The 23,710-nt window shown below is 46.2% G+C and overlaps 1 protein-coding gene across 7 annotated transcripts in view; it reads right to left on the reverse strand.

Annotated features, from left to right (window-relative positions):
• AP1S2 (adaptor related protein complex 1 subunit sigma 2) overlaps positions 1–23,710 on the reverse strand; it is a 204,105-nt gene that overhangs the window by 96,507 nt on the left and 83,888 nt on the right. For all 7 annotated transcript variants that reach the window (XR_010241500.1, XR_010241498.1, XR_010241499.1 and 4 more), the window contains exons 3-4: positions 20,820–20,928; positions 18,445–18,582 (exon numbers count right to left, since the gene is read on the reverse strand). Coding sequence is in view for 4 of the 7 variants with exons in the window: in XM_063955802.1 (XP_063811872.1) it covers positions 18,445–18,582; positions 20,820–20,928 (247 nt within the window). In the remaining 3 variants the exon portion in view is untranslated. The remainder of the gene's footprint in view (positions 1–18,444; positions 18,583–20,819; positions 20,929–23,710) is intronic.

A 23,710-nucleotide genomic window follows, 5' to 3' on the forward strand; every position in this document is an offset into this window, starting at 1 on the left:
AATCATAACTTATGTTATTAGGGAATAAACCACCTAGAATGGTGAATGTTGGGTATTGACAGAGTGGTATATTCAATTGAAGTCAAAAACTGCCGTCTGTCGAAAAAGATGGCAGTTTTCGACTTTTTAAGGTCGAATCCCGATTCGACCTATTCAATATTTTGATAAAATTTTTCAACAAGTCGATAAATTCGATTCGTCGAAAAGCACGTGGATTGGCGGAATAGCTGCCGATCCACGCGTTGATGTTGAAAACGGGGCCAAATACGACAGGTTTTGGCCCCCTTTTCGACCATCTCAGTCCAACATCAAAATGATGTCGGACTGAGATGCGGACCCAGAGGAAGCGAGGGGGGGGGAGCCGCAGGGAGACGGGGGGACAGCCGGCGGGCATACAGGGAGATCAGCGCTACAGTAGCGCTGCAGCTGGATGCCACTCACCCGCCCGACCTCACGGCAGCTTCCACCCGGCTCTAGCACGCTGCTGGAGCCGGGTGGAAGCTGGCGTGAGGTCGGGCGGCTGAGTGACATCCTGCTGCAGCGCTACCTCCCTGTATGCCCGCCGGCTGCCCCCCCGCGGCTCGCCCCCCTTCTCCTCCTCTGCGTCCCATCTAAATTCGACTTGAAAAAGTCGAATTTTAGATGGGCTTGAATAGGGGTTATCGGATCCATTCCGACAAATACATGTCGGAATGGATCCGACTTTAATTGAATATACCCCTAAATCTGTTTATCAGTATGGCTATGCATATCTATGAAGTGAAGAACAGAAACTCATCTCTATCCATGGTCATTAATCTCTTATATTATTTTGAACATGCTAGTAACAATTCTTCATTGAATAACGGAGTTTCATTAAAATGTTCATTACACATTTCCTGTTTCAATCTGTCATGATTTTAATATAAATAGACTATGTAATTTACCTTGTTCTCTGTGGAAACAAAATTATGATATTTGCTTGTGGTAATTGCAAATGACAGATCGGCATTGGCTTATAATGTACTTCCAAAGGGACCCCGTTTAGCACTGTCTAGGCACACGTCACATGGAAAAGGCAGTCCCCAATGTACCCTAATTCATAATTGTTGTCAGACATAAGAGAGGCTTAACCAAAAGGTATGCCAGTAAAAAAACGAAAAAAAAAAAAAAAACACGTAGAAGTTGAAATGAACAAGCAGATGGTGGTAAGATGTTATGCAGGAGGATTTGTAAGTGATGTATTTGGAGTTTTTGTGTTTCCTCTCTGTGCATTTGCAGTTGAAACTGAAATGCTGCCAAAATAGGCACAGAGTGATTTTCTGGGAGCAGTTCCAAAAATGGAATATGTGGGGTTGGGGGGGGAGATGGGGGGTTGCACCTATTTATCTATGAGGAGGATAAATAGAAGCATTTGTACAAATGTCCTGTGCTCTTTATCTAATTCTTAAATGAGTCCCAAAGTCCTGTAAACTCTATTCCCCTATTATTATTCAAAAGCAATTGACTTCAAACAATCATCACCAGCCTTTAATTTGGGAAATCACAAGCCATATTCAGTTCATTGAGTCTGCAAATCATTTTGTATAATAAAAAACAAACAAAAAAGATGGACTTTTTTCCTCTATACAAAGGTCAATCCTGAAGTTTTTCAATTGTATTATCTAAGAATATCAATAACCAATATTTTGAATATATGTTCTAACACTCTTGCTTATAGGCAAGGATCAAGTCAGAATTCTGGACGCAGATGTGTCCCAAACGTGCCTGTATTAGTAAAAGTGCAGGAACACAGTAACCAGCATCACAACAGTAACAGGTCATAGCAAACACTGGGGCAGATGTATTAACCTGGAGACGGCATAAGGAAGTGATAAACCAGTGATATGTGCAAGGTGATAAAGGCAGCAGCCAATCAGATCCTAACTGTTAATTTACATATTGGAGCTGATTGGCTGGTGCCTTTATCACCTTGCACATATCACTGGTTTATCACTTCCTTATGCCTTCTCCAGGTTAATACATCTGCCCCACTATTCGAGACAGTCACAGTAAGGGCTGTGTTTATTTACCCTGTACTTGCCCTATATTGTCTTCAACTGTAAGTCACTATTTTCCTGTTTTGATTATTTTGTTTATGTACTCTGTAATTGGGCGCTGCAGATCGCTTGTGGCGCCATACAAATAAATGCTAATAATAATAATAATAATAATAACTCTGCAGAAACAAACAAAGCAGCGCTACTTTTGGAGCACAGGATAAGAGTACACATACACCATACACACTGTATGGTAATGATCATTCTCACTGAAATTAATTTGTGCCCTATTCAGCTTCCTGTTCCTTCCATGCATTTAAGAGGTTCACAAGATAAATTTGCTTTTCCTTTTGGATATCAGGCTGTGAAAATTTGTAGTTTACATATAAGATCAAGAGTGATCATTATGGCTTAACAACTGCCTGTGAGTGTCATGGACCAATTAAGATATAAAGTCATATAAAAATATTTTCTTCCCTGAAAGGTTCCGCCTTTCTCGATTGTCTCAAAAGTTTGAGAATACCTAAGAGCATAGAACTATACAATGGGCAGAAGGCTTGTTAAATCACGGTGAACTCCCTGGACTAAAAAGAGAAAACAAGGCAAAAATTCCTCTCTCAGCCTTGAGCCCAAGGCTTATTTGTCACAAAAGGGACATCAGTCTGAAAGTGCTAATGGATGATATCTGGAGTGAAAGAAACCTGGTCACAGACAGTGGCTTTGACCTTGAGATAAATCACTAGCAACCCTGGTATCCTTGGCCTGCCAATATGGAAAGCCCTAGTAGCATACGCAAGCTAACAGGTCTCAGCTGAAAAATAAAACCATAATCCTTCTGGAGGGGCGAGAACATGAGCCTGGTTCTTGGTTACTAGATCTTTGCTCTCTGAGATTTGTGGTCTCATAGGAGTAAAGCTAGCCACACAAGGGGTACTCATCCAATAATTTAGTAACTTTTTTTAGACCAAACTGGACAAAACTAATGGAACAGCTGTAATAATCCACCAGCCACCAACATTGGCAAAACTTAATTATAATATATGTTGCCATCTCCATTTCTCCTTTGATGATCTCCATTGCCTCCTTGATGACAGCAGCTGCCACTGAATATGGGATACAGCTGACTCTGGGCCCGGTTCAGACCTGATCGCTGCTGTGCGTTTTTGCAGCAGTCTGCGATCAGATAGACGCCGCCCATAGAGAGTGAAAACCTGCCCCATGCAACTGTGCGAATGCATGTGTACGGCGTGTGAAAATTCCGGCAGACAGCGGACAACTACAATTCTGTTCGCAACACATGATTTTTCAAGTCTGTGCAGTCTGTGCGCAGCCCAATACTTACTCCTACAGTGCAATACAAACAGACTGATCAGGGCCGGAGCTGACGTCACAGACCCGCCCTGAAAACGCTTGGAAACGCCTGCGTTTTCCTGACACTGCATGAAAACGGGCAGTTACCACCCACAAACGTCCTTTTCCTGTCAATCACCTTGCGAACGCCCGTGAGATCGAAATTTTCACACCATCCTGTCGCTGTTTGGCGATGTGCCTGCGCATTGCGGTGCGCGCGTAGTCATTCGATAATTGCCCGCTGTGCGATTTTGCATAACAGTAATCAGGTCTGAATAGGGCCCTCTATTCTCAGCAGTAACCACGACACCAGAGAAGAACACTGCACTATGCAATTACTCCAAACTGATACATAACCACAGTATGAAATCACAAGACTGCTCTAGTACTAGCAGAGGAAGAAACAATAAGATTTTACTTACCGATAAATCTATTTCTCGTAGTCCGTAGTGGATGCTGGGAACTCCGTAAGGACCATGGGGAATAGCGGCTCCGCAGGAGACTGGGCACATCTAAAGAAAGCTTTAGGACTAGCTGGTGTGCACTGGCTCCTCCCCCTATGACCCTCCTCCAAGCCTCAGTTAGGATACTGTGCCCGGACGAGCGTACATAATAAGGAAGGATATTGAATCCCGGGTAAGACTCATACCAGCCACACCAATCACACCGTACAAATTGTGATCTGAACCCAGTTAACAGTATGATAACAATGAAGGAGCCTCTGAAAACATGGCTCACAACAACAATAACCCGATTTAGTTAACAATAACTATGTACAAGTATTGCAGACAATCCGCACTTGGGATGGGCGCCCAGCATCCACTACGGACTACGAGAAATAGATTTATCGGTAAGTAAAATCTTATTTTCTCTGACGTCCTAGTGGATGCTGGGAACTCCGTAAGGACCATGGGGATTATACCAAAGCTCCCAAACGGGCGGGAGAGTGCGGATGACTCTGCAGCACCGAATGAGAGAACTCCAGGTCCTCCTCAGCCAGGGTATCAAATTTGTAGAATTTAGCAAACGTGTTTGCCCCTGACCAAATAGCTGCTCGGCAAAGTTGTAAAGCAGAGACCCCTCGGGCAGCCGCCCAAGATGAGCCCACTTTCCTTGTGGAATGGGCTTTTACAGATTTTGGCTGTGGCAGGCCTGCCACAGAATGTGCAAGCTGAATTGTACTACAAATCCAACGAGCAATAGTCTGCTTAGAAGCAGGAGCACCCAGCTTGTTGGGTGCATACAGGATAAACAGCGAGTCAGATTTTCTGACTCCAGCCGTCCTGGAAACATATATTTTCAGGGCCCTGACAACGTCAAGTAACTTGGAGTCCTCCAAGTCCCTAGTAGCCGCAGGCACCACAACAGGTTGGTTCATGTGAAAAGCAGAAACCACCTTAGGGAGAAATTGAGGACGAGTCCTTAATTCTGCCCTGTCAGAATGAAAAATTAAGTAAGGGCTTTTATATGATAAAAGCCGCCAATTCTGACACACGCCTGGTTGAAGCCAGGGCTAACAGCATCGTCACCTTCCATGTGAGATGATATTTTAAGTCCACAGTGGTGAGTGGTTCAACCAATGTGACTTAAGGAACCTCAAAACAACATTGAGATCCCAAGGTGCCACTGGAGGCACAAAAGGAGGTTGTATATGCAGTACCCCTTTTACAAATGTCTGAACTTCAGGTACTGAAGCCAGTTCTTTCTGGAAGAAAATCGACAGGGCCGAAATTTGAACCTTAATGGACCCTAATTTTAGGCCGATAGACAGTCCTGTCTGCAGGAAATGGAGGAAACGACCTAGTTGAAATTCCTCTGTAGGGGCCTTCTTGGCCTCACATCACGCAACATATTTTCGCCAAATGCGGTGATAATGTTTTGCGCTTACATCCTTCCTGGCTTTGACCAGGGTAGGGATGACTTCATCTGGAATGCCTTTTTCCTTCAGGATCCGGCGTTCAACCGCCATGCCGTCAAACGCAGCCGCGGTAAGTCTTGGAACAGACAAGGCCCCTGCTGGAGCAGGTCCTTTCTTAGAGGTAGAGGCCACGGGTCTTCCGTGAGCATCTCTTGAAGTTCCGGGTACCAAGTCCTTCTTGGCCAATCCGGAACCACGAGTATCGTTCTTACTCCTCTCCTTCTTATGATTCTCAGTACTTTTGGTATGAGAGGCAGAGGAGGGAACACATACACTGACTGGTACACCCACGGTGTCACCAGAGCGTCCACCGCTATTGCCTGAGGGTCCCTTGACCTTGCGCAATATCTGTCCAGTTTCTTGTTAAGACGGGACGCCATCATGTCCACCTTTGGTTTTTCCCAACGGTTTACAATCAGTTGGAAGACTTCTGGGTGAAGTCCCCACTCCCCCGGGTGGAGGTCGTGTCTGCTGAGGAAGTCTGCTTCCCAGTTGTCCACTCCCGGAATGAACACTGCTGACATTGCTATCACATGATTTTCCGCCCAGCAGAGAATCCTTGCAGCTTCTGCCATTGCCCTCCTGCTTCTTGTGCCGCCCTGTCTGTTTACGTGGGCGACAGCCGTGATGTTGTCCGACTGGATCAATACCGGTTGACCCTGAAGCAGAGGTTTTGCTTGACTTAGGGCATTGTAAATGGCCCTTAGTTCCAGGATATTTTTGTCTCCAGGCTTGACCATAAGCCCTGGATATTTTTTCCCTGTGTGACTGCTCCCCAGCCTCGCAGGCTGGCATCCGTGGTCACCAGGACCCAGTCCTGAATGCCGAATCTGCGGCCCTCTAGAAGATGAGCACTCTGCAACCACCACAGGAGGGACACCCTTGTCCTTGGTGACAGGGTTATCCGCTGATGCATCTGAAGATGCGACCCGGACCATTTGTCCAGTAGGTTCCACTGGAAAGTTCTTGTGTGGAATCTGCCGAATGGGATTGCTTCGTAGGAAGCCACCATTTTTACCCAGAACCCTTGTGCATTGATGCACTGAAACTTGGTTCGGTTTTAGGAGGTTCCTGACTAGCTCGGATAACTCCCTGGCTTTCTCCTCCGGGAGAAACACCTTCTTTCTGGACTGTGTCCAGGATCATCCCTAGGAACAGAAGACAAGTCGTCGGAACCAGCTGCGATTTTGGAATATTGAGAATCCACTCGTGCTGCCGCAACACTACCTGAGATAGTGCTACACCGACCTCCAACTGTTCTCTGGATCTTACCCTTATCAGGGAATCGTCCAAGTAAAGGATAACTAAAATTCCCTTCCTTCGAAGGAATATCATCATTTCGGTCATTACTTCAGTAAAGACCCGGGGTGCCGTGGACCATCCCTACGGCAGCGTCTGAACTGATAGTGACAGTTCTGTACCATAACCTGAGATACCTTTGGTGAGAAGGGTAAATTTTGACATGAAGGTAAGCATCCTTGATGTCCCGAGACATCATGTAGTCCCCTTCTTCCAGGTTTGCAATCACTGCTCTGAGTGACTCAATTTTGAATTTGAACCTCTGTATGTAAGTGTTCAAAGATTTTAGATTTTAAAATCGGTCTCACCGAGCCGTCTGGCTTCGGTACCACAATAGTGTGGAATAATACCCCGTTCCCTGTTGCAGGAGGGGTACCTTAATTATCACCTGCTGGGAATACAGCTTGTGAATGGCTTCCAAAACTGCCTCCCTGACAGCGGGAGACGTCGGTAAAACAGACTTTTTGGAAACGGCGAGGGGAATACGTCTCGAATTCCAATTTGTACCCCTGAAATATTACCTGAAGGATCCAGGGGTCTACTTGCGAGTGAGCCCACTGCGCACTGAAATTCACTGAGAACGGGCCCCCACCGTGCCTGAACTTGTAAAGCCCTAGCGTCATACTGAGGGCTTGGCAGCGGCGGAAAAGGGTTTCTGTTCCTGGGAACTGGCTGATCTCTGCAGCCATTTTCCTCTCCCTCTGTCACGAGCAGAAAAGAGGAACCCTTTTGTCCGCTTGCCAACCAGGACTGCGCCTGATAATACGGCGTCTTATTTTGAGAGGCGACCTAGGGTACATCCCCTTTTTTAAGGCAATTCCAAATGCCGTTTGGAATCCCTGACCACTTTACTGGTAGATACAAAGCACTTATACTTGATGCCAGTCTGCAAATATTCCGCTGTGCATCATGCATATATAGAAAAGCATCTTTTAATTGCTCTATAGGCAATAATATACTGTCCTTATCTAGGATATCAATATTACCAGTCAGGGAATCCGACCACGCCACCCAGCACTGCACATCCAGGCTGAGGCGATTGCTGGTCGCAGTATAACACCAGTATGTGTGTAAATACATTTTAGGATACCCTCCTGCTTTTTATCAGCAGGATCCTTAAGGGCGGCCATCTCAAGAGAGGGTAGAGCCCTTGTTCTTACAATCGTGTGAGCGCCTTATCCCCTGTAGGGGGTGTTTCCCAATGCACCCTAACCACTGGCGGGAAAAGGTATACTGCCAATAACTTTTTAGAATGATCAATTGTTATCGGAGGAAAACCCACGCATCATCACACACCTCATTTTATTTTTCAGATTCAGGAAAACTATAGGAAGTTTTTCCTCACCAAACATAATACCCCTTTTTTGGTGGTATTCATATTATCAGAAAAGTGTAAACATTTTCCATTGCCTCAATCATGCAATGTGTGGCCCTATTGGAAATCACGGTTGTCTCTTCACGTCGACACAGGAGCCAGTATCCGTGTCGGCGTCTGTATCTGAGGTAACGGGCGCTTTAGAGCCCCTGTATGAGACATCTGGACATGCACAATCTGAGTAGCCGGCTGTCTCATGTCAACCACTGTCTTTTATACAAAGCTGACACTGTCACGCAATTTCAACAGTACATCCACTCAGGTGTCGACCCCCTAGGGGGTGACAACACTATTACAGACACTCTACTCCGTCTCCACATCATTTTTCTCCTCATACATGTCGACACAAAAGTACCGACACACAGCACACACACAGGGAATGCTCTGATAGAGGACAGGACCCACTAGCCCTTTGGGGAGACAGAGGGAGAGTTTGTCAGCACACACCAGAGCGCTATATATATACAGGGATAACCTTATATAAGTGTTTTTCCCTTTATAGCTGCTGTATTGTTTATACTGCGCCTAATTTGTGCCCCCCTCTCTTTTTTAACCCCTTTCTGTAGTGTAGTGACTGCAGGGGAGAGCCAGGGAGCTTCCCTCCAACTGAGCTGTGAGGGAAAATGGCGCCAGTGTGCTGAGGAGATAGGCTCCGCCCCTTTCTCGGCGTCCTTATCATCCGTTTTTCTATATGTTTTGGCAGGGGTTAAATGCATCCATATAGCCCAGGAGTTATATGTGATGCATTTATTTTAGCCATATAAGGTTTTATCGATTTATTGCGTCTCAGGGCGCTGCCCCCCCAGCGCCCTGCACCCTCAGTGACCGGAGTGTGAAGTGTGCTGAGAGCAATGGCGCACAGCTGCGGTGCTGTGCGCTACCTTATCTGAAGACAGGATCGTCTTCTGCCGCCGATTTCACCGGACCTCTTCGCTCTTCTGGCTCTGTAAGGGGGCCGGCGGCGCGGCTCCGGGACCCATCCAGGCTGAACCTGTGATCGTCCCTCTGGAGCTAATGTCCAGTAGCCTAAGAAACCCGATCCACTCTGCACGCAGGTGAGTCCGTTTCTTCTCCCCTTAGTCCCACGATGCAGTGAGCCTGTTGCCAGCAGGTCTCACTGAAAATAATAAACCTAAACTAAAACTTTCACAAAGAGCTCAGGAGAGCCCCTAGTGTGCACCCTTCTCGTCGGGCACAGAAATCTAACTGAGGCTTGGAGGAGGGTCATAGGGGGAGGAGCCAGTGCACACCAGCTAGTCCTAAAGCTTTCTTTAGATGTGCCCAGTCTCCTGCGGAGCCGCTATTCCCCATGGTCCTTACGGAGTTCCCAGCATCCACTAGGACAACAGAGAAAATGGGGTAAATTTACTAAGATGGGAGTTCTATTTAAGATGGGATGTTGCCTATAGCAACCAATCAGATTCTACTTCACATTTATTTAGTACCTTCTAGCAGATAATACCTGGAATCTGATTGGTTGCTATGGGCAACATCCCATCTTAAATAGAACTCCCATCATAGTAAATTTACCCCAATCAGTGAAGATAAATGGTTGCCAGCAGCTGACAGCTTTAGCATTTCTACAGTGACTGGTTCATGTTATGTGTCAGTGCCTCCTGCTGTCTCTCATCAGTCCTACACCACCTGTAGCTGCACTGCACAGAAGTGCCAGTGATCAATGAGGCGGATAATGCTGCTGCCTTATAGTAGCCATGGGGTGGGCAATTAATTTCTATAAGGAGGCCACATGAAAAATCTGAACTGTGTTGGAGGGCCGTACACAACGTAGGGTACACACACACATACACATAATTATTTTTTTTTTTGTTATGTACAGGGGATATAATGTGTACCTGCCCAGGATCTCTATATTGGGGTAGGAGAACGGTCCTTTAGTCAGCAACGTTACATGCCGGCCCCGGAGAGTGATCTTGCTGTGTGCAGTTGTCACACAGCATGGTGCTGACTGAGCGGCGCGCTGTCAGGCAAGAAAGGCCGACGGGCGTATCAGGAGGCGTCTTGGGAACATGCTGGCGGTGACTGTCATGCACTGCACTGGCTCCTCCCTCTATGTCCCTCCTCCAGACCTCAGTTAAGGAAATTGTGCCCGGAAGAGCTGACAGTACAAGGAAAGGATTTTGGAATCCAGGGCAAGACTCATACCAGCCACACCAATCACACCGTATAACTCGTGATAAACTTACCCAGTTAACAGTATGAACAACAACAGAGCATCAGATAAACCTGATGCAACCATAAAATAACCCTTATTTAAGCAATAACTATATACAAGTATTGCAGAAGAAGTCCGCACTTGGGACGGGCGCCCAGCATCCACTACGGACTACGAGAAATAGATTTACCGGCAAGTAAAATCTTATTTTCTCTAACGTCCTAGTGGATGCTGGGGACTTCGTAAGGACCATGGGGATTATACCAAAGCACCCAAACGGGCGGGAGAGTGCGGATGACTCTGCGGATGATTGTGTCCTGCAGGATGCGCTGTGAGTCACTCGTCCTGTGTGCACCTCAGCCAATAGCATTTCAGTATTGGCTGAGGCACACACAGGACTGTGATTCACAGTGCGTCCTGCAGGACCCAAGCATCCATGGTGCAGGGAGCCTGTGGGCGGAGAGCCTACACGGGCCGGACAGGGATTGCCAAAGGGCCGTATGTGGCCCGCGGGCCGTACTTTGCCCAGGTCTGTAGTAGCCCATACACTTACCACAGGTATGCCTCAGGTATCAAGTGTTGGGATGTGGGTCATTTTTGTTGACATTATGCAACCTCATTGGGAATAAACAATGAACTTCATCCTAACAGCTTTAAATTATTCTTGTCTTTTACTTGTAAAGCGCTGACATATTACACAGCGTTGTACATTATGAAGATAATGATACAACTAATTTACATACAGTAACATGAAATAGAAGGTAAACATTATTTTATAACGTGGTGCTTTACGTGATCTGGCCATACTGGTATCCATCTAGCTATTCAGCACACAACTAAAAGCTTTAAACCTCATGGTATTAAAGCAGTTACATTTACATACAGGTGCAAGAGTATGCAGACCACAAAATACACGCACAACATTTGTATCCCCATTACATGCTTTCCACTCATTGCAATCTAGAAATGTATAATGTGCTTTAACACAAAACAGAAACAATGACAGACATTGCACAGAAGTAAAAAATCCAAGACTCGATAATGCTGAATTCTTTTTTAAGAAAACAATAACAAACTATAAACAGTAACTAAAGCCCAGAATGATTTCTCATGTGATCTGAAACCTTTACAAAGAACCACCCCATTCAAAAAAGCTCAAAAATAAGATTTTACTTACCGGTAAATCTATTTCTCGTAGTCCGTAGTGGATGCTGGGGACTCCGTAAGGACCATGGGGAATAGACGGGCTCCGCTGGAGACAGGGCACTTTAAGAAAGAATTAGGAATACTGGTGTGCACTGGCTCCTCCCTCTATGTCCCTCCTCCAGACCTCAGTTAAGGAAATTGTGCCCGGAAGAGCTGACAGTACAAGGAAAGGATTTTGGAATCCAGGGCAAGACTCATACCAGCCACACCAATCACACCGTATAACTCGTGATAAACTTACCCAGTTAACAGTATGAACAACAACAGAGCATCAGATAAACCTGATGCAACCATAAAATAACCCTTATTTAAGCAATAACTATATACAAGTATTGCAGAAGAAGTCCGCACTTGGGACGGGCGCCCAGCATCCACTACGGACTACGAGAAATAGATTTACCGGTAAGTAAAATCTTATTTTCTCTAACGTCCTAGTGGATGCTGGGGACTCCGTAAGGACCATGGGGATTATACCAAAGCACCCAAACGGGCGGGAGAGTGCGGATGACTCTGCAGCACCGAATGAGCAAACTCAAGGTCCTCCTCAGCCAGTGTATCAAACTTGTAGAACTTTGCAAAGGTGTTTGAACCCGACCAAGTAGCCGCTCGGCAAAGCTGTAATGCCGAGACTCCTCGGGCAGCCGCCCAAGAAGAGCCCACCTTCCTTGTGGAATGGGCTTTTACTGATTTTGGAGGCGGCAAGCCAGCCGCAGAATGAGCCTGCTGAATCGTGTTACAGATCCAGCGAGAAATAGTTTGCTTTGAAGCAGGAGCACCCAGCTTGTTGGATGCATACAGGATAAACAGCGACTCAGTTTTCCTGACTCTAGCCGTTCTGGCGACATAAACCTTCAAAGCCCTGACTACATCCAGTAACTCGGAATCCTCCAAGTCACGAGTAGCCACAGGCACCACAATAGGTTGGTTCATATGAAAAGATGACACCACTTTTGGCAGAAATTGCGGACGAGTCCGCAATTCTGCCCTATCCATATGGAAAACCAGATAGGGGCTTTTATGTGACAAAGCCGCCAATTCTGACACACGCCTCGCCGAAGCCAAGGCTAATAGCATGACCACCTTCCACGTGAGATATTTTAACTCCACGGTTTTAAGTGGCTCAAACCAGTGTGATTTCAGGAAACTCAACACCACGTTAAGATCCCAAGGTGCCACTGGAGGCACAAACGGGGGCTGAATATGCAGCCCTCCCTTTACAAACGTCTGAACTTCAGGCAGAGAAGCCAGTTCTTTTTGAAAGAAAATTGATAGGGCCGAAATCTGGACCTTAATGGACCCCAATTTTAGGCCCAAAGTCACTCCCGACTGTAGGAAGTGAAGGAAACGGCCCAGCTGGAATTCCTCTGTAGGGGCATTCCTGGCCTCACACCAAGCAACATATTTTCGCCATATACGGTGATAATGTTTAGCCGTCACGTCTTTCCTAGCCTTTATTAGCGTAGGAATAACCTCATCCGGAATCCCTTTTTCTGCTAGGATCCGGCGTTCAACCGCCATGCCGTCAAACGCAGCCGCGGTAAGTCTTGGAACAGACAGGGCCCCTGCTGCAACAGATCCTGCCTTAGAGGCAGAGGCCATGGGTCCTCTGTGAGCATTTCTTGCAGCTCTGGATACTAAGTCCTTCTTGGCCAATCCGGAACAATTAGTATTGTTCTCACTCCTCTTTTTCTTATGATTCTCAGTACCTTGGGTATGAGAGGAAGAGGAGGAAACACATAAACCGACTGGAACACCCACGGTGTCACTAGTGCGTCTACAGCTATTGCCTGAGGGTCTCTTGACCTGGCGCAATACCTCTGTAGTTTTTTGTTGAGGCGGGATGCCATCATGTCCACCTGTGGCCGCTCCCACCGACTGGCAATCTGCGCAAAGACTTCTTGATGAAGTCCCCACTCTCCCGGGTGGAGGTCGTGCCTGCTGAGGAAGTCTGCTTCCCAGTTGTCCACTCCCGGAATGAACACTGCTGACAGTGCTCTCACGTGATTCTCTGCCCAGCGAAGAATCCTGGTGGCTTCCGCCATCGCCACCCTGCTCCTTGTGCCGCCTTGGCGGTTTACATGAGCCACTGCGGTGATGTTGTCTGATTGAATCAGCACCGATTGGTCGCGAAGCAGGGTCTCCGCTTGACTTAGGGCGTTGTATATGGCCCTTAGTTCCAGGATATTGATGTGAAGGCAAGTCTCCTGACTTGACCACAGACCTTGGAAATTTCTTCCCTGTGTGACTGCCCCCCACCCTCGGAGGCTTGCATCCGTGGTCACCAGGACCCAGTCCTGAATGCCGAATCTGCGACTCTCGAGAAGGTGAGCACTCTGCAGCCACCACAGAAGAGACACCCTGGCCCTGGGGGATAGGGAGATCAGCCGATGCATCTGTAGATGTGATCCGGACCACTTGTCCAACAGATCCCATTGAAAGGTCCTCGCATGGAACCTGCCGAAGGGAATGGCCTCGTATGATGCCACCATCTTCCCCAGGACTCGCGTGCAGTGATGCACCGACACCCGTTTTGGCTTTAAGAGGTCTCTGACCAGTGTCATGAGTTCCTGAGCCTTCTCCGTCGGGAGAAAAACCTTCTTCTGGTCTGTGTCCAGAATCATGCCCAGGAAGGGCAGACGCGTCGTAGGAATCAGCTGCGACTTTGGAATATTCAGAATCCAGCCGTGCTGTTGTAACACTTCCCGAGAGCGTGCTACGCTGATCAGTAACTGCTCTCTGGACCTCGCCTTTATGAGGAGATCGTCCAAGTATGGGATAATTGTGAATCCTTGCTTTCGCAGGAGCACCATCATCTCCGTCATTACCTTGGTAAATATTCTCGGTGCCGCGGAGAGACCAAACGGCAACGTCTGGAATTGGTAATGACAACCCTGTACACGAATCTGAGGTACTCCTGATGAGGTGGATAAATGGGGACATGCAGGTAAGCATCCTTTATGTCCAGAGACACCATAAAATCCCCCTCTTCCAGGCTTGCAATGACCGCTCTGAGCGATTCCATCTTGAACTTGAACCTTTTCAGGTAAATGTTCAGGGATTTTAAATTCAAAATGGGTCTGACCGAACCGTCTGGTTTCGGTACCACAAACATTGTGGAATAGTAACCCCTTCCCTGTTGAAGGAGGGGAACCTTCACCACCACCTGCTGGAGATATAATTTGTGAATTGCCGCTAACACTATTTCCCTCTCCAAGGGGGAAGCTGGCAGGGCCGATTTGAGGTAACGGTGAGGAGGCATCACTTCGAATTCCAGCTTGTATCCCTAAGATACAATCTGTATAGCCCAGGGATCCACCCGTGAGCGAACCCACTGGTGGCTGAAATGTCGGAGACGCGCCCCCACCGATCCTGGCTCCATCTGTGGAGCCCCAGCGTCATGCGGTGGATTTAGTGGAAGCCAGGGAGGACTTCTGTTCCTGGGAACTAGCTGTATTGTGCAGCTTCTTTCCTCTACCCCTGCCTCTGGCAAGAAAGGACGCACCTCTGACTTTCTTGCCTCTTTGCGATCGAAAGGACTGCATTTGGTAATACGGTGCTTTCTTAGGTTGTGAGGGAATATATGGCAAAAAATTTGACTTCCCAGCCGTAGCTGTGGAAACTAGGTCCGAGAGACCGTCCCCAAACAATTCCTCACCCTTATAAGGTAAAACCTCCATGTGCCGTTTTGAGTCGGCATCACCTGTCCATTGCCGAGTCCACAGGACCCTTCTGGCCGAAATCGACATTGCATTTATTCTAGAGCCCAGTAGGGTAATATCTCTCTGGGCATCTCTCATATATAGGACAGCGTCTTTTATATGCCCCAGGGTCAGTAATATAGTATCCTTGTCCAAGGTATCAAGTTCCTCAGATAAAGTATCTGTCCATGCTGCGACAGCACTACACATCCAGGCCGACGCAATTGCCGGCCTTAGCAGAGTACCTGAATGTGTATAAATGGACTTCAGAATACCTTCCTGCTTTCTATCCGCAGGATCCTTTAGGGTGGCCGTATCCTGTGACGGCAGGGCTACCTTCTTAGATAAGCGTGTCAAAGCTTTGTCTACCCTAGGGGAGGATTCCCAGCGTAACCTGTCCGTTAGCGGGAAAGGATACGCCATAAGCAACCGTTTGGAAATCTGCACTTTCCTATCTGGAGATTCCCAAGCTTTTTCACATAACTCATTTAACTCATGTAAAGGGGGAAAGGTCACCTCATGCCTCTTTTCCCCAAACATATAAACCCTCTTGTCAGGGACTGGGTTTTCCTCTGAGATGTGTAAAAAATCCTTCATTGCTATAATCATGTAGCGGAAGGCTTTAGCCATTTTAGGCTGCAACTTTGCATCATCGCCATCGACACTGGAGTCAGAATCCGTGTCGATATCTGTGTCAACTATTTGGGATAGTGGACGCTTCTGAGACCCTGACGGCCCCTGCACTGTAGGGTCAGGCATGGGTTGAGACCCTGACTGTCCAAAGGCTGCAGCTTTATCCAACCTTTTATGCAAGGAATTAACATTATCATTTAAAACCTTCCACATATCCATCCAATCGGGTGTCGGCGGCGATACCACATTCATCTGTACCTGCTCTGCTTCCACATAGCCTTCCTCGTCAAACATGTCGACACAAGCGTACCGACACACCACACACACAGGGGATGCTCTATTTGAGGATAGAACCCCCACAAGGCCCTTTGGAGAGACAGAGAGAGAGTATGCCAGCACACACCCCAGCGCTATATGACCCAGGAATTACACAGTAACTTAGTGTTTACCCAGTAGCTGCTGTATACACTGATTTTGCGCTAAATTTATGTGCCCCCCCTCTCTTTTTACCCTCTTTCTACCGTGATTCTGCAAGGGAGAGCCTGGGTAGCTACCTCTCAGCGGAGCTGTGGAGAGAAAATGGCGCTGGTGAGTGCTGAGGAAGAAGCCTCGCCCCCTCAGCGGCGGGCTTCTGTCCCGCGATTTAGTGTAAAATAATGGCGGGGGCTCATGCATATATACAGTGCCCAACTGTATATATGCTTTTTTATGCCAAGAGGTACTTAATTGCTGCCCAGGGCGCCCCCCCCCCTGCGCCCTGCACCCTACAGTGACCGGAGTGTGCGGGTTTAATGTGGGAGCAATGGCGCACAGCTGCAGTGCTGTGCGCTACCTCATATGAAGACTGGAGTCTTCTGCCGCCGCTTTCGAAGTCTTCTTGCTTCTCACGCCGGCTTCTGGCTCTGCGAGGGGGACGGCGGCGCGGCTCTGGGATCGGACGACCAAGGGTGCGTTCCTGTGTTCGATCCCTCTGGAGCTAATGGTGTCCAGTAGCCTAAGAAGCACGACCTATCCACAGTGAGTAGGTCTGCTTCTCTCCCCTCAGTCCCACGTAGCAGAGAGTCTGTTGCCAGCAGATCTCTCTGAAAATAAAAAAACCTAACAAAATACTTTCTATTCAGCAAGCTCAGGAGAGCTCACTAAAGTGCACCCAGCTCGTCCGGGCACAGATTCAAACTGAGATCTGGAGGAGGGACATAGAGGGAGGAGCCAGTGCACACCAGTATTCCTAATTCTTTCTTAAAGTGCCCTGTCTCCAGCGGAGCCCGTCTATTCCCCATGGTCCTTACGGAGTCCCCAGCATCCACTAGGACGTTAGAGAAAGTAATAGTTGTTCAAAATACACTAGCAGCTGTGATATGTTTCTGCTGCTCTCTGACCTTCCCCTACCTTAGTCTTTCACTTTACCTTCTTAATAAATGAATGATAGGAAGGGAAAGCATGAACCAAAGTTTGTCTGTTGCATAGCAACCGTGCTTTGATCTCCAGTGTGACTAGAACAAATTTTCATAGCTAAATTGAGATAGATATGTACAGTATGTAGTCCTGAAAATCCCCAAATGAATTTAAGCATCTCCTATAGGTTTGTTATCACACACAAAAAACAGGAATGATAAATCACTTCTTGTAGTCTTCAGATCCATATACAAACAGAGAGATCACAAGATTACAATTATTTTAGCTACAAATACTACCATTAATCATGAGCATGGCTATATGCAAGACTAAATCAGTTATGGTCCTCTTTAAAAGTTAGTATATATGAAGGCTTACATAGTAGATAGTCTGTTTTTGCAAATATCCTATAATATAAATGAATATTGCACATACATGCACTACACATCCTGTAGTTTTGTATGTGGCATATTCACTTCCTACTGTTGTCTCAAAAATGTGAGACTTGCCCTTTGGTTCCTGCTGTGGTATGGTACTAGCTGATGCAGTATATAACAGGGTTTTATATTTTAGCTTATTAGAAAAGAGAAATTTTATTATATTGATCAAAGTGTCTATATTCTCTATTTGGTCATCTATTTGTTTAGTAGGTTAGTGGTATAGTTCTAGGTCTTAGAACAGTTAGTGTTAATTAACTATACCTGAAAAAGTCTCAAAGAAGAGAGTCTAGCGTCTAGAATTCAGCAATGAAACAGTAGAGAAGCACAATAGGTTAATATCAGTAGAATAAGAGACAAAAAGATTGAAAAGGAGCAACCTAGAGAGTTTCCAAAACACAGTAAAAAACATTACTCTGATCATATAACAAACATTATAACAAAACACAGACATACAGTAGGAGAAATCAATTCATATGGACATATTGATCAACTGAGAGAAAAACAGGACATAGTGAACGACATTGTACAAGATGGAGTTGCATGCAACACATAGATAGTACTGATGCATAGATGTGAAACAAGGCCCACAAGCTATTGAACTGCCAATACCCAAGTGTATGCGTATCTAAGGGTCACATACTGTACACTATATTAAACGAAAATTGGTTTCTTTGCTGTGTGTGATGATGACGGCCTTCATATATATATATACAAATGCTGGCCATGACAAAAACAAGATAGGTGCATCCTCCACTTGAATGTGTATAGACTAGGATACGGTAATTATAGACAAGAATAATCACCCTGATGATGAAGTCATTTTTAACTTTGAGAAGCAGTGGACAGGTGATGTTGGACACCCTTACATCAGTGGTTAGTAACATGACACAGACAAATGGCGGAGCGATATGCATGCGACAGAAACTCCATTTTCCTTACCTCCTGTAGCAGGTCAGCCTGCTCAATGGCTTTCAGAACATTTTTCTTTGAAGTTTCTTGGACTTCTCCCCCCAACAGAAATTCATCCAGAATGAAATATGCCTTCTCAAAATTAAAGATGATGTCGAGTTCACACACCTGAAAATCAAAGTCAAAGAAAATGCTGACAAACAAAGCAATAATTCTAATAACAAATGTGTGATAAAAGGAAAATTAGAATCTTGCAATAAATTTATAAGAACTAATGCAGAAAAACGTAACTGAGTGCACTTACAGGGACTTATAGTCACACACAATTTGGTTGCATTGTGTGCTTGGGGGGAAAGTGCAGATATCCGCTTATAGGGCCTAATTCAGACCTGATTGTAGATGTGATAAATTTAGCACATCTACAATCAGCTTCCCTGACATGCGGGGGGACGCCCAGCACAGGGCTAGTCCGCCCCGCATGTTAGGCCCTACCCCGCCACACAAGTGCAAAAGCATTGCATAGCGGCAATGCTTTTGTACTTGAAGAGTAGCTCCCAGCCAGCACAGCTCCTGCGCGTTGGCAGGGAGCTACTCGTCGCTGTCCAGGTCATAGCGGCTGCGTGTGACGTCACGCAGCCACCACGGATCGCCCCCTCCCCCGCACGGTCCGCGCCCCAACCGCCTCTGCCTGTCAATCAGGTAGAGGCGACTGCAGGGCTGAGACGGCCGTCGGCTGTCTGGCATGCGCCGGCACATGCGCAGTTCAGACCTGATCGGCGTCTGTGCGAAAACGCACAGCAGCGATAAGGTCTGAAATAGGCCCCCTTTTCAGGTGGCCGCATCACCCAGAAATGCCCCCTTCCCCCCAGGCTGAAATTTGCTAGCCAGTCCCTAGGAGTAGGTAACCATAAACTGATAAATTAAAATGGAAAGCCCAGGTTGGTTTTGCCATGTAAATAATTGGCGCTTTAAAAAAAACATCCAAGATCGGCCAGCATCCCACACCTCCGGCAAACTCGGACGCTATTACATATGCCCCATAATCTCCGTTGACTACAGGCTACTAACACAAAGATGGACCTGAAGGATTGCTAGGAAGCATTGCTTTTCACTTTAAACTGAAGAGCCAAATATCCTCCCCTCCCAGCAGACGCATCTGCCCTTCCAATGCTCCCCCCCTGATCTACAACACGGACATAGGGCCTAATTCAGACCTGATTGCTGCTGTGCATTTTCGCAGGCGTGACCGAACTGTTGGGGAGATGGGCCGGGGCGGCTGCGTGACGTCACACGCAGCCGCTGTGACCCTCACAGCAATGAGTAGCTCCTGCCAGCACGCAAGAGCTGCGCTGGCAAGGAGCTACTCCTAAAGTACAAAAGCATCGCCGCTGTGTGATGGTTCTGTACTTGTGCGGGGAGGTTGGGCCTGACATGTGAGGCAGACTAGCCCTGTGCTGTGCTGGGCGTCCCCCCGCATGTCTGTGTGACTGATCGTAGATATGCTAGCATATCTACGATCAGGTCTGAATTAGGCCCATAGAGCGGGGGCAGCAGTGGCAGCATTCAGCAGGACAAGCCTGATAGCAGGTATGTCATTTTCAAAATGTCATGCGTAACAGAAATGACAAGTTCTCTTTAGGCCTCATACCCAATATACATTAAAGTGAAAATGAAGACCAATGACTTCATACTGACCTACAGATGTGTCCTCATACATCTTGCCTCAATATGCCATTCAGAGCGAGATGCCTGGTGTGAGTGAGCCACCAGGTCCTGTGCAACCCTGCTAATGCTGGGCATCTATTTTTGATGAAAATGCGTCTTAGTCGCAACGTAATGTGACTATAATGCATTAGGAGACTGTGCTGATTCATTTGGTATATTACCCTTGCATATTGTGTGTGACTGAGTCTGTATATGGTGCAGAACAGATATTGTATTGGAAAAAACCTGCGGCTGCTACATTGCAGCACTTCGTGTACAGATTTAGTGACTTGGTTGCACACAGATCAAATTACTGTATTGCAAACTAGTCGCATTTCCAGCAAAAAAAGAAGCAAAAAAGTCTGCAATGAGGACCATATCTCTAGCGCAATGTATAGATGGCATAAGTCAGTGATGGGGAACCTTTGGCACTCCAGCTGTTGTTGAACTACACACCCCAGCATGTCCTGCTACCATTTTGCTATTTAGCCCTTCTAAAACTGTAGCAGGGCATGCTCGGATGTGTAGTTCAACAACAGCTGGAGTGCCAAAGGTTCCCCATCACTGGCATAAGTGGTACAGTTACAAACACTGGTAAGCTAAGCTTACAGCTGTTTGCCAAATACTGAAAGGAAGACATAACCTTTTTAGTGAGTGCTAATGTTAAATAGTGCCCTTAGTAAGACTATAATTAGACTCACGCTGCCAAAATACTTGTCCAAGAGCTCCACGTAACGGTGTATTATTTCCAAGGTGATCAATTCATTGTCCTGGTCTTCAATGGCGCAGCAGAAGTAAAGGCTGGCATATCTAAAAAGAGAAGAATCTTTAGTAGGGATGAAAATGAAATGGGATCAGCATTCAGAAATGATAACTCATCACTTGTTTATACAAACGACCAAATATGACTTGAAGTCAGGATTTACCTGCATATATCAAGTGACCGATTACATTTATAATCAGAGATTCTCACCTGATCTACCAGACATATCATATCCTCTATGTCAGTGGTTCCCAAATTGGGTGCAGTGGCACCCTGGAGAGCCACAGAGTACATGCTATGGGTTGCTGGACCAGGACCAAATAAAATTATTAATGATCCATGTGAAATGAAAAATTAGCGATGGTGGCTGCCAATCATAAAATATGTGACAAACAGAATTGCAACCCTGTCTACAGGGGGGTACACACGTAGTGATGTGTGCTTAAATTCTAAGCAATCTGACTAGATTGCTTAGAAATGAAGCACACATCTCTATCCATGTGTCTGCCCCATAGCGATAGTGATGCGCGGCCCCATGCATCGCTATCGCTCACTCTAGATTAGGCACAATCTAGTTAGATCGCTCACCGATGGGTGAAGTGAGCGCCCCCCTCCCTGCTCAGCACACATCGCACTGTGTGCTGAGTGGGGGAGAGATGTGTGCTGAGCGTTCTGTGCTAGATCGCTCAGCACACAACGGTACGTGTGTACCCCCCTTACCACCACATAATTGATCCCAAAGATGACAGGTAAGCACAATTTACTTAATTTAATACTTTTTTGCAAAATTTCTCAGCAAGAAACATTTGACCTAGGGGTGCCATGAAAAAAATGCTGATACTCTAGGGCGCAGTGAGTCAAACAGGTATGAGAACCACTGCTCTATGTGCTAGGTCAGCAGTGGCTATACTGTGGCTATCGAGCCTCATGGGGCACTTTGATCTTGTATATGTGGCTTCCAGCTTCAGGTGCTCTGGTTGTTGGTAGGGGCAGATTATTCTCCAGATAGATGCTCCTAATCTGACACTCTCTGTTTTGGTAGATGGAGGGAGTACAACCAGAGGAGGAGGAGGAGGAGGAGGAGGAGGAAGTTAGAAAAGACAAGGGGGAAGTATGGGAAAATCTGATAGCCATGTGAGAGGAATGTAGAGAGGTTTGATGGGCAAATCTGGCGGGCATGGCTCTTTTTGGTATCTAAAGACACTTATTGGCTTTTAGCATCTACTGGGTGGCCAACCCTGTGCTAACTCATGAACTAACCACTATTTTGTTTGTGCTGAACACAAACTGTTCCCAGTAGTATTACATTAACTCACATGTCTGAAAATAAGAGACCTATCGATTGGCTCTGCCGTCTGCCCACAATATTTATGAGGTAGCCTATTCATCAACCTGAAATGTGTGATATTACTAAGACAGAGTGCAATTTGCCACCTCTCATCCTCTAATAACACTAGACCCTGTTAAATAAACAGGTTCAGTTTGAATCTAGCCAACAATAATGCTGCATTCAATGTGCATTGACAAGAAGTACACTTTAAGGCAAAACTACAGGAAAATGCTAAAAGAACTTGTCTTACCGCCTTTTACAATGTAACCTTTCCAAGACTGTCAGCCTCAGTATTGCTATATAATTACTGACACTTAAAAGGAAAAATCTGCTAAAAGCTTGTCTCTGATTGAATACTCTTGGACCTGATCCATCCAGCATCTCCTCCCTTGCTAACCATTGTACTATTAAACTCAAACTGCCAGTACATTAATTTCTGAGATGCTGTCACAGAGCAGCCAGACACTGGTAGCAGTGAGGCCCGTGGGGAAGCATTTCAGGTTTCAGGAGATGGTAATTAGGAGCGTTTGCTGAGTGCTCCTACGCACATCCAAAAAGTCATCTATCCGCTTCTTTACAAAGGAAAGAAGTTGTCTGATTTTGCGGAAGTGTTATTATGTCACATTAGTGCAATTAAGACTCTTTTGAAATATGGGGAGAGCATGCATGTTCAATTTGTCCTTGGGAGGAGATGCAGATACACATGATTAAGAAAACATTTGGATAAAAACAAAATCTGGGCATGATTATGTATCCAAGTAGCCTGCCATGTTACAGTATGTCATCGCTCGTCTCCCAGACATCTTCTGTCACCACGACTACATTCAAACAAAGAAATGAAGGATGGGAGAAGGGAGGAGGGGAGGATACATTTTGAGTATCTTATCATTTTCAAAATGTATTTCTAAAGAACGCAGTGATGTACAATGACAGAAACTAGCACATCAGTTATTTTCCAATGCAGCTCAATAGCAAATCTTAACATAACACTCAAGCAAATGAGGTCCAGTCTATTCAGACCTCAATTAACGGTACTACAGCTGAAGCCACATCAGAAATATTTAGTATAAGTGATAAAAGGAGATTACGAAATTCAGTTAAAAAAAGAAAAGAAAAAAAGAAAAAAGCCAAGAAGAGAAAGAACCACCTTAAAATGGACAATATAGATGCAGTATCCAATTAGCCACGGTAATTTACAGTGGCTAATTGACTCGTCCTGGGCTATCCTATTATCCCCGATGCCAGCACTTTTCGGGGATATTGTTTCGCCTGCCTCAGCATTTTTTCTGCGTTCATTGCTCCGAAAACACACAGGTTTGAAGTCAGTGGTTCCCAAACCTTTTTGTATCAAGGCATCCTAGAGTAGAAGCATTTTTTCCACGGCAACCTTAGGCCCAAAGTTTCTTCCTGAGAAATTTAGCAAAAATTCTAAAATCATAAAATTGTAATTGTCTTACCTGTCAATCTTTGGCTGGGTACACACTTGACTCCCATCTTTA

Source organism: Pseudophryne corroboree, chromosome 2, assembly GCF_028390025.1.
Source record: "Pseudophryne corroboree isolate aPseCor3 chromosome 2, aPseCor3.hap2, whole genome shotgun sequence".
In the NCBI taxonomy this organism is placed as follows: Eukaryota; Metazoa; Chordata; class Amphibia; order Anura; family Myobatrachidae; genus Pseudophryne; species Pseudophryne corroboree.